The 12,127-nt window shown below is 35.6% G+C and overlaps 1 protein-coding gene across 2 annotated transcripts in view; it reads right to left on the bottom strand.

Moving 5' to 3' along the window:
• Nucleotides 1-10,871, bottom strand: part of SEPTIN14 (septin 14) — a 46,706-nt gene extending 35,835 nt beyond the window's left edge. The window contains exons 1-3 of one of the 2 annotated variants that reach the window (XM_027126273.1): nt 10,605-10,871; nt 8,362-8,456; nt 7,398-7,466 (exon numbers count right to left, since the gene is read on the bottom strand). In XM_027126273.1, coding sequence (XP_026982074.1) covers nt 7,398-7,451 — 54 coding nt within the window. In that variant the 5' untranslated portion in view covers nt 7,452-7,466; nt 8,362-8,456; nt 10,605-10,871. The remainder of the gene's footprint in view (nt 1-7,397; nt 7,467-8,361; nt 8,457-10,604) is intronic. The other variant, XM_027126272.1, reaches the window with a different exon arrangement.
• Between the last annotated feature and the right edge of the window lie 1,256 nt (nt 10,872-12,127).

Below are 12,127 nucleotides of genomic sequence, written 5' to 3'. Positions count from 1 at the left end.
AAGATTGGTCAACACTTTAGATAAACACTTTGGACTTTTTATTTAAATTTGTAAAAGGACTTGCTATAGGATTTAGGATTATGTTCTAAGTCAAAGGGTTACTCCCAAGTCAAAGGGTATAACTAAGATAAACCCATCTTTACAAAGAGTATCATGACTCAACAGTGTCCAAATGACTTGCCAGTAATCTAACTGCCTGCTAAAACAAAATTCAATACTCTTTAGAGAAATATAATAATAGAATTCAGACTTTCTACAATACCATCCACAATGCTCAATGCATAATCAAAATTACTAGGTTTGAAGAAGCAGAAAAAAATCTGTCTCATAGCCAAGGAAAAACACAATCAATAGAAATAACCACATAATGAGGATACTGGAATTGGCAGACAAATACTATAACTGTTATGAACATGTATAAGAATCTACAGAAAAAATGAGTTTAATGGATGAAGTGATAGGTAATTTTAGATACATGAAAGATGATGATATAGGAGTCAAAGCATACCACCAAAAAAAGTCATCAAATCACAAAGGAAGACAGCAAGATAACAAGTAAAGAACAAAGCAATTACAGAACAATCAGAAATAATTAACAAAATGGCAATAGTAAGTCCTTACCTATTGATAATTGTTTTAAAGGTAAGTGAATTAATTCTCCAATAAAAGGTCATAGAAGGTTGAATGGATTTTAAAAAACCAAATGATATGCTGCCTACATGAGAATAACTTTAAGAACACAACAGACTGAGAGTAAAGGGATGGAGAAAGATATTTCAAGCAAATGGTTACCAAAATAAAGCAAAGGCAGCTATACCTATTTCAGACAAGATAGACTAAGTTATAATTATAAAGAGGACAACCTATCAAGAAGATGTATTTATTATAAATATGCACTCAGTACCTAAATATGTAAAGCAAATACTAGCAGAACTAAAAGGAGAAAGAAATAGCAATGCAATAGTAGCTGGGGATTTGAATACCCCACTCTCAACAATGGATACATCATCCAGATGGAGAACCAATAAGGAAACAGCAGATTTGAACAATGCAATAGACTGAATGGACCTAATAGGCATATACAGAAAGTTCCATCTAACAGCTGCCTACTACACATTTTTCTCAGGTGCACACAAAATATTTTCTAAGGTAGATCATATATTAAGCCACAAGACAAGTCTTGATTAATTCAAAATGATAGAAATAATATCAAGTATCGTAATGATATGTAAGACATTTACACTGAAAACTACAAAAGAATGATAAGAGCGATTAAGATTGAACTAAATAAATGGAAATATATATCGTGTTTACACATTGGAAAAACCATTAATATTAAGATGCTCTTTCACCCCATATATATTCAAATGCAATTTTAAAAGCACAGGAGAATCTGTTTAAATGGCACCTACTGGCCAAATGTTGCATAATTGAGCATCAAAATTATTAACTATGAGACTGCTGTTCTTCATATTTCAATTTCATGTTCCTTTCTACATGCCTACCCCTTCCTGAATCACCCTGCTATGGGACTCTTAATTGAGTTCAGTAGTAAGAGTAAAATAGGTTTACTATATCATGTTTTTAGCATAACTATTTTGAATAGTGTGGTCAAAAATATGAAATTATTTTAAAAAAATTTTTAACAAAGAAAACATACAGTTGGTAGTCCTAAATAAGAATATGCTTCAAAGATTTTTTTAAAAACACTCTTTGCATAGAAATTAAATTATGCTATTTCTTTTTCCATAAGCATTATAATATTATAGACACAATGATATAAGGAAACATTTGTATTAGTAGTTTCACTATGATTAGTATTAGAATTCATTTAATCCTCTTATGTTAAAATAAGGGATTAAGATCCAAACAGTTTACATGATTTACCCAAAGACAGAGTTCAATACACTTTGAGCTCTTTGAGATAGAATTTTATTCACTTTATATCATTAACTCCCAGCTCACAGTAGGCTTTCAATAGCTTTTGGTTGAATTAGTGCATGCTAAATGAAGAGTGAATGGTAGAGATAGGAGCCTACCCGGGTCCTATCTGGTCTCAACCAAGAATCCAGGAATCAACCAAGAATTAATTAGTAAAAATTCCATGGGAATTTTATATTTAAAGAGAGTGTATTTACCAATCCTAAACTGAAAATACAATCAAATAAGAAATAATAAAAATTTTCAATTTGTAACTACTTGTGCTCTTAGAAGACAGCGTTTATATATGGTGGTAAATTTTGACTTCTCTACTCAAAAGAGAACATTCTGACCCATATAATCTGAAGATTATATGTAACAATAAAAGATTTGGACACTCTACTGTCCTCTCTGTCCTACACTCCCTTGTGGCAGGCTTCTCTCATTTTAAAAACTGTAGCTTAGGGAGGTACCAGATCAAAGTGCTTTGTGTGTCCATAGAACAAAATATAGCCCATTTTCTTATCAGGAACAGACCAGAAACCTTGGCCTCATGAACACTGAGTTTTCACCCACAGAGCAAATATCGATAGAACAAGCAGGGGTTTCCATAGAATCATCACTATTACTTAACAAATGTCTTCTGATGGGCCAAAAGTTCTTTCTTATAATATTTACTTTTATAAAATTCCAAATAATATTTACTTTTATAAAATTCCAAAATAATCTATGGAGAGAACTTAAATATTTCAGATTCTACTAATTTGGAATTTGTGATCTTTCAAGTCTCGTTCTTGAATTCAACTTTGCATCATCCACAAACAAAGCACAAATAAAGCAAATTAAGAAATAAACAAGGTAGATATATAAAAATATATGAACCTACTATTAAAAGGATTATTTCACATGCATTCACATGAAACTGAAATGCAAATCATACATTATTTTAATCCCTCATGATAGCAAGGACACACAGACTACATCTAGCAAATGGGATACTGTACATAAAGTTATAGTCTGTAAATTTATAAAAGGACTCTACAAGCTCTGACAAGCCCTGATGTTTACCCTGTATTCACTGAACTTTTTTTCCCAGTGGTATGGGGAAAGGTAGCTGAATAAGAAAAGTCACTAGTCATTGTGAGCCTTTGGGACAGTCACTGGTGCCTGTTTTCTCTTCTGTAAAATGAGAACATTTGATCAGGAGAGCTTAAAATTCTTTCACACTCTGATGTTCTATAAGTCAAAGAGTCTTATTTATGAAGAGCCTACAATTTCAATAGAATAAAAGCCATGAAGAAAAAGTTAAAATATCTATTAATATCATACTAAGTACCAAAATTACAGAAAAGTCAAAAAATAATATAGGAATTTGGAAGAAGGATAGATGACTGTGGCATAGAGTAGTTAAAAATAATTTTAAAAGATGGCAGATTGTCTCTTGAAGACAGGATAAGACTTGTATGAAGGAGGGAGGTATTATGAACAAGAGGTAAAAAAAGGACCCAACAATAGAGAGTTTTAAATATGAGGCTAAGGAATATGGATTTTATCTAAATGGTAATGGGCAGTGGCTAGAGGTTTGAGCCAGAGAATAGTAGAAGGAAGAAGCATTTCAAAAAGATGAATAAGGCACTAGCATGACAGTGGCCTGGAGAGGAAACTAGAGCCAGAAGATGAGTTGTGAAGCCCCTTCCCTTATAAAAGTGAGTGTTCTGTTGGTGGGAATGTAAATTGATACAGCCACTATGGAGAACAGTATGGAGGTTCCTTAAAAAAACTAAAAATAGAATGACCATATGATCCAGCAATCCCACTACTGGGCATATACCCAGAGAAAACCATAATTCAAAAAGACACATGCATAATTCAAAAAGACACATGCCCATCGACAGACGAATGGATAAAGAAGATGTGGTACATATATACAATGGAATATTACTCAGGCATAAAAAGGAACGAAATTGGGTCATTTGTAGAGATGTGGATGGATCTAGAGACTGTCATACAGAGTGAAGTAAGCCAGAAAGAGAAAAACAAATATCGTATATTAACGCATATATGTGGAACCTAGAAAAATGGTACAGATGAACTGGTTTGCAGGGCAGAAATTGAGAAACAGATATAGAGAATAAACGTATGGATACTAAGGAGGGAAAGTGGCGGGGTGGGGGTGGTGGTGTGATGAATTGGGAGATTGGGATTGACATGTATACACTAAGATGTATAAAATAGACAACTAATAAGAACCTGCTGTATAAAAGAATTAATAAAATAAAATTCAAAAATAAAAACTAAAAATAGAACTACCATATGACCCAGCAATCCCACTACTGGGCATATACCCTGAGAAAACCATAATTCAAAAAGAGTCATGTACCACAATGTTCATTGCAGCTCTATTTACAATAGCCAGGACATGGAAGCAACCTAAGTGTCCATCAACAGATGAATGGATAAAGAAGATGTGACACATGTATACAATGGAATATTACTCAGCCATAAAAAGAAATGAAATTGAGTTATTTGCAGTGAGGTGGATGGACCTAGAGTATGTCATACAGAGTGAAGTAAGTCAGAAAGAGAAAAATAAATACCGTATGCTAATACATATATATGGAATCTAAAAAAAAAGGTTCTGATGAACCTAGGGACAGGACAGGAATAAAGACGCAGACGTAGAGAATGGACTTGAGGACACGGGGAGGGGGAAGGGTAAACTGGGATGAAGTGAGAGAGTGGCATGGACATATATACACTACCAAACGTAAAATAGATAGCTAGTGGGAAGCAGCCACATAGCACAGGGAGATCAGCTTGGTGCTTTGTGACCACCTAGAGGGGTGTGAGAGGAAGGTGCAAGCAGGAGGGGATATGGGGATATATGTACATGTATAACTGATTCACTTTGTCATACAGCAGAAACTAACACAACATTGTAAAGCAATTATACTCCAATAAAGATGTAAAAAAAAAAAGAACAGAGCTATTAAAAAGAATTAGGTTGATCAGTATGGGCTGATATGAAAAGTTGTTCAAAGATTAGATTAGTTATTTCCTGTAAAGAGCTAGGTTGAAAGGCCTGTTATCTCTTTCTTATTGTTTGAAATTTTCTTTTAATAATGTTATTTTTAATTTCAAAAAGGAGAATAAATTAAGTTGCCAGTTGTAAAGGGTTCAAAAAAAGTTTGGAAGACTACTTGCTAAATGGTTTGTAGCAAGCATTTATATATCAGATTAAAGTTCGACTAATTGGCCTTTGGGATCCACCTATTCTAAAATTTTATGATTTTAATGTCATGTAAACAGAGGAGCATTCACCGTGATTTAATGCATCAGAGGGCCCAAAGGTAATATGGGATGGGCATAAGTCAGTGGTTTAGTCACTGAGATAGGACTCTGACAGTAGTTTTGTCACCAGCAAAGCCCACTGGGGTCCCTGGGAAAAATATGATGGAATCTAGGTGATCGGATAAGGCCTAACCTCTTCTTTTGTGCTTAGTCTAATCTCACTTGCCTTAAGGGGGCCAAGCGCAGAGCCCCTACACCTAACGTGTGGGATTAGAGTTCCCAGCTCAGAACCACTGCACTCAGGACTTCCCTGGTGGCACAGTGGTTAAGAATCCACTTACCAATTCAGGGGACATGGGTTCAAGCCCTGGTCTGGGAAGATCCCACATGCCATGGAGCAACTAAGGCCATGTGCCATAACTACTGAGCCTGCGCTCTAGAGCCCACAAGCCACAACTACTGGGCCGATGTGCCAAGAGTAGCCCCCGCTCGATGCAACTTAGAGAAAGCCTGTGCGCAGCAATCAAGACCCAACGCAGCCAAAAATAAATTAATTAATTAACAACAACAAAAAGAACCGCTGCACTCGACACCCCCACTTGGCGCTCCATATGGAGAAGCGCTGTGCATGACGCCTCAATTAAGATGATGACAGTGAACCGTGTGCAGAGATGCTGCTGCACCCGGCACTGCAGTCGCCCTCCAAGAACGCCGCCCCACTCCGCTGACAAGAACCCTATAAAGCGAGCCCGTAAACAGCTTGTTCAGGAGAGCGAGGACTCTAGAGCGAGAGCTCACACCTCTCCATTCTTTGATCAAAGAATAAACCTTTCCTTTGCTTCTGAACCAAACTGGCTCTCATTCTATTGGCTCCAATAACACCAGGCAGGAGGACTCTTGTTGGACCCCGACTCAAAAGGGTCGGTAACAATAAGATAAGTTGTCAACTTTTCTTTCGCGCTAAGTCTAGTTTCACTTGCCTACAGGGGGCCGTGTGCAGAGGCCTGCACCTAACACCTCGGATTAAAGTTCCCAGCACAGAACCGATGGGCCCAACACCCCAACTTGGCATATCGTGTGGAGAAGCCCTGCGACCAACACTTCAACTCAAGATAGAGGTGGGGTGCCGTGAGCACCCACGAGAATTCCGCCCCTCCCTCCGCAGACTGGAACCCTACGAAGCAGCCTGCCCACAGCCTGTCCGCAGAGTGTGTACTTTAGAGCTTGAGCTCACACCTCTCCATTCTTTAATCAAAGACTAAACTTTCCTTTGCTTCTGAGCCGCACCCAGTCTCACTCCACTGGCACGAGTGACCCCAGGCAGGAAGACCCTTGTGGGGACCCGACTTGAAAGGGTCAGTAATAGTTTCAGAAAAGCAACGAAGATGAAAGTTGGATCAAATGTGATTTTTAAAGTGTGGCTGATAGAAAAATAAAGGTGGAATAAACCATTCACTTCAGAAAAGTAACTGAGAAAGAGAAGAGAAAAAATATGATCGTTTGATGGTTCAAACAAAGATACAGAAAACCATGCATGATTGGAGGAAAACACCAAAAAGAGAGCCATTAGTTATTAAGTCATAAACAAACACTACTTAACATAGCTCAATATTCATGTATCTGTTCATGTATCTATTTTGGTCAAAAATAGTTCTAAAACTCAGTTTTCACCCATTCAGATATGCTACTCTCTCTTTTAGGGTAAAATTTTATGTGAATTACTATGTTTTCCCTAGTACAGAGACGCGTCTTAACATGGAACTTGGTTCAATCTCCCACTCAGTAAAGTAATAAAAAAGCAGCCACCCAGCCACTTCCTAAAATAACTTCATTTAAAAGTTTTTTATTATCAGTATCTAAAGGTCCACAAACATATACATCAAAGTAGCATTATTCTCCTCACCTACTGGGAGGTTCTGGAATTTTCATTTGTTATTCTTTGGTGTTAAATAGGAATAGTCTTTTGTACTACTAAAAATGTCTGCAGATGCAAGAAACATGCATCAGCTATTTAAACGATCATTGATATTTAACTCCAATCAGTATAAAAGTTAATTCATGTCCAAACATAACAAACATAAGCCTTTACCATCTAGGTCTATATCAGTTTACTGAGTCAATATTTTGAAGCTACACAATTTTGTTAAGGACAAAAAGGAGAATTCTCTTTGAAAGATATACTCAACTATATCTTCATCATCGGGTATTTGTGTGGACATACGCATTGGTTTTTCTGCCATGTCAGACTGAAGGAGCTGAAAATAAAGAAACAAAAACCTTTAAAAGATTACTTTAAAAGGCTACATTCCTACAATATAATTTAGATCAATAAGGGAGCCTAGTATAGACATTATCCCTGGTTTTGGCTTTCAGTCCACACTGTTAACCTGTCTTCAATTGTGGCTGCTTTGCTAGACAGGCTTCTATATAATAAATAATACTCAACTTATAATGTACAGTAATACATTTAATCATAAACATATAAAAAGCATCTAAAGAAAGGTAAACTCCCTTTTGAAATCAAAAGGACAAAGAGTATTGTTCTTCTTTAAAGAACTCTCTGGGCTTGAGAAACGGAAACAGGGAATTTTGCTTTTCTTTTTCACTTTTTCTTTAGTGAAGTATAGTTGATTTACAATAGTATATTAATTTTAGGTGTACAGCTAATAGTATATTGCTTTCAGTGATTCAATATTTTTATAAATTATACTCCATTTAAAGTTATTACAAAATAATGTCTATATTTCCCTGTGCTGTACAATATATCTCTGCTGCTTATTTATTTTATAGGTAGTTGTTTGTGGCTCTTAATCCTGTACTCCTATATCACCCCCCTTCCTTCTTAAAAAGTGCTAAAAGAACCAGGAAGACACTTATAATTACTTAACTTTCCAGAGTAGCTTATCAGGGGAGGCTGAGGTGTTAGAGTGTACTTATTGAAGGAGAATTGAGAAAGCAGAGCTTCTAAAACTCTAAACGACTCCCTTAGACAAGGAACTAAATTAATGATAGTTGTCATTTATGAAGCATTGTGCTGAGTGCTGATGTGCTCTATCTCCTTTAGTTCTCATAATAGATATGAGATACATATATTTTCATTGCCATATGCTAAAAGAGAAAATTCAGAATCGAAAAAATTAAGTAACTTACTTGCTCGAGATTTCAGCTATGTGGCAGACACAGGTCTGAACTGATTCCAACGCTGGTGTTCTTTCTACTGTCCCCAGTTCTGGACCAAATATTCACTGTGTTTGCAACAGTTTGGAACAAGGGAGGAGAGGTACAAGAGAGCAAGCTGTGCTGATTTCTAAGCAACACTGCCTGAGAAGGACATGCTATCCTACTTTTGAGTATAACACAAAGATACTGAGACTATGAGGCATGTTTTAAAGGGAAATATTATATATAAGCATAGCAAAGAGAAAAGCAAACAGAATTAAAGAACGGCTCTGTACCATGGTCTTTTCACTTGATCTATCTTGAGGATTATTCCACTTTAGTATATAGATTTACCTCATTTTTTCCCTAATGGTAAATAGTGTTTTCTACTACAGGTAGTGTTTTGTTCTATGGTATGGTTTACTCTAGTCTAGTATATATGAAGGTTCTATACTATTTAGTAGAACAATAATGGTGGGTATTGCAGTGATTTCCGAGCTTTAATTGCAATCCAACAGTAAACACTGAAACCACTGAAAAAGGGTTATTTCTTAACTTCTTATACTTATCCTACTTCAGAATTTGAAGTAAATTACTATAAATTTAAGAGTCTTGTGTTTCAGTTATGCAGATGAAAAAATTCTAGAGATCTAATGTACAACATGGTGACTATAAGTAACAATACTGTATTTTATACTTGAAATTTGCTAAGAGTAGATCTTAAGCATTCTCCTCCCCCCAACACACAAACACACATGCACACAGTGGTAACTATGTGAGGTGATGGATATGTTAGCTTGATTGTGGTAATCATTTCACAGTGTATATGTATATCAAAACATCACATTATGCACCTTAAATATATACAACTTTTATTTGTCAATTATATCTCAGTAACTCTTGAAAAAAAGAGAGGAATTAAAAAAAATAAGTATCTCTGCGTAACTGTTGACTTTTTGGCAAGTCTGCAGAAGATGGTTTGAAAACTAAAGATACAAGTTATCTTATTTTTTAAAACCTAATTAATGGTGGCTTAAACAAATAGGGGTTTACTTCTTTCACATAAATCTAGAGAAGAAGTTTACAAAGTATGGTCCCTGGGCCCCTGGGGATCCCTGACTCTCTTTCAGGGGGCCCGTACGGTCAACTTTTTTTTCTAATAATACTAAGGTAATTTGCTTTTTCCACTGTGTTGACATTTGCACTGATGGGTCAAAAGCAATGGTGGCTAAAACTGCTGCTACTTTAATCAAGGTAGTGAGTACCATAAAGCATTTATACCGTATACAAGTGCGAAAATAAGTTATGTGATTGTGAGAGATAGTAACTCATTTTATGGAACACCAATTTCAACTGCAAAAACAACTGACAAATACTAGTTTTTTAGACTTGGTTATTTCTAAGACAGTTTCTTGAAAATGAATGAAGTGTGCTTTACAGCATGAAGGAAAATAACTGAAAATATATGTTGTAAATGATAAAAATTGAACTTTAAAGTTTTTGGAGAACTTGTATCCACTATCTTGACAACTTCCTAATACTTACAAACTTTCCCAAAAAGATTAGTGATGATATTAACAAACACAAATTTTTATATTGCATAATGAAATACGTCAGCATTAAATAAACTAGGGTTTTCCAACCTCAGCACTATTGACATTTGGAGCTATATAATCCTTTGTTATGCATTGTTAAAATGTTTAGCAGTATCTCTGGCTTCTACCCAGTAGATGTCAGTAGCAACCCCAGCGTGTGACAACCATTGCCACATATTGCCAAATATTTCTAGACATTGCCAAATATTTCCTAGAGGGTAAAATCATACCCATTTAGGACCCACTGAGTTAGGTAACTCAGTAAACAGATATTTTCCAAATGGCCAGTGTGTGACATTACAAAGTCATACATGAGTTCAAGATCCATTTGGAGAGTGAGACAGACTAACAGATTGTGGTGTAAAAACCAAAAGTATATGAATATGGTTTCAGATTCTACATTGCAACTAATCTCATCAAGTTTTGGTGGGGTATCAAAGAAGAATATTCACAATTACAAGAGAAGACTTATTAAAGGATTCTTTTTTCCAACTATGTATCTATATGAAGCCAGATTTTCTTCAGAAACATCAACCAAAACAACATATTTCAAAAGATTAAATGTAGAAACAGATATAAGGATCCAGCTGTCTTTTTTCTCTTTTTATGGTATTAAAAAATACATAACATAAAACTTACCATTTGAAGTTCAGTGGCATTCAGTATATTCACTTTGTTGTGCAGCCATCATCTCCAGAAGTCTTTTCATCTTCTCAAATTGACATTTTGTACTCATTAAACAGTAACTAGACATCTCCATTCCACCTTCAGCCCCTGGCAACAATTGTAATGTCTGTCAATGTCCAAATTTAACTATTCTAGGTACCTCATATAAGTGGAATCATACAGTATTTGACCTTTATTTTTTAACTTTTTATTTTATGTTGGAGTATAGCTGGTTAACAATGTTGTAATAGTTTCAGGTGCACAGCAAAGGGACTCAACCATACATATGTATGTATCCATTCTCCCCCCAACCCCCCTCCCATCCAGGCCGCCACATAACATTGAGCAGTGTTCCCTGTGCTGTACAGTAGGTCCTCGTTGGTTATCCATCTTAAATATAGCAGTGTGTACATGTTGATCCCAAACTCCCTGACTATCCCTTCCCCCCATCCGTCCCCTCTGGTAACCATAAGTTCGTTCTCTAAGTCTGTGAGTCTGTTTCTGTTTTGTAAATATGTTCATTTGTGTCATTTCTTTTTAGATTCCACATATAAGGGATATCATACGATATTTCTCTTTCTCTGTATGATTTACTTCACTCAGTATGAAAATCTCTAGGTCCATCCATGTTGCTGTAAATGGCATTATTTCATTCTTTTTAATGGCTGAGTAGCATTTGACCTTTTGTGACTGAATTATATTACACTTCGCATAATGTCTTCAACGTTCATTCATGTTGTAGCATGTTTCAGAATTTCCTTCCTTTTTAAGGCTGAATGATACTCTATAGTATGTATACATATACTACATTTTGCTTATTCATTCATCTGTCAACAAACACTGGGTTTCTTCCACTTTTTGGCTATTGTGAATAATGCTGTAACACACATGGGGATGCAAATATCTCTTTGAGATCCTGCTTTCAAGTCCTTTGGTGTTATCTACCCAGAAATGGAATTGCTGGATCATATTGTAATTCTATGTTTAATTTTTTGAAAAATTGCCAAACTCTTTTCCACAGCAGCTGTACCATTTTACATTCCCACCAGTAACGCACAAGAGTTCCAATTACTCCACATCATTGCCAACACTTGTACTTAACTGTTTTTTGTAGTAGCTGTCCTAGTGGGTGTGACTTGGTATCCCATGGTTTTGACTTGTATTTCCCTAATGATTAGTGATGCTGAACATCTTTTCATGTGCTTTTTGGTCATTTGCATGCCTTGTTTGAAGAATTGCCTATTCAAGTCCTTTGCTCATTTTAAAATCTGGTTACCTGTTTATTTGTTGTTGACTTAGAGTAGTTTTTTATACATTCTGGATATTAATCCCTTATCAGATACATGATTTGCAAATATTTTCTCCCATTTTGTGGATTGTCATTTCAGTCAATTACTACTGTTCTTTGATGTACAAAAGTGTTAAATATTGAAGTCCAATTTATCCATTTTTTTCTTTTGTTGCCTGTGCTTTTGATGTCATATACAAGAAATAGT

Source organism: Aethalodelphis obliquidens, unplaced genomic scaffold, assembly GCF_003676395.1.
Source record: "Aethalodelphis obliquidens isolate GAN/ISIS:26980383/991018 unplaced genomic scaffold, ASM367639v1 scaffold30, whole genome shotgun sequence".
In the NCBI taxonomy this organism is placed as follows: Eukaryota; Metazoa; Chordata; class Mammalia; order Artiodactyla; family Delphinidae; genus Aethalodelphis; species Aethalodelphis obliquidens.
The sequence above is the reverse complement of the archived record's forward strand: the minus strand, read 5'-3'. Positions and strand labels throughout refer to the sequence as shown.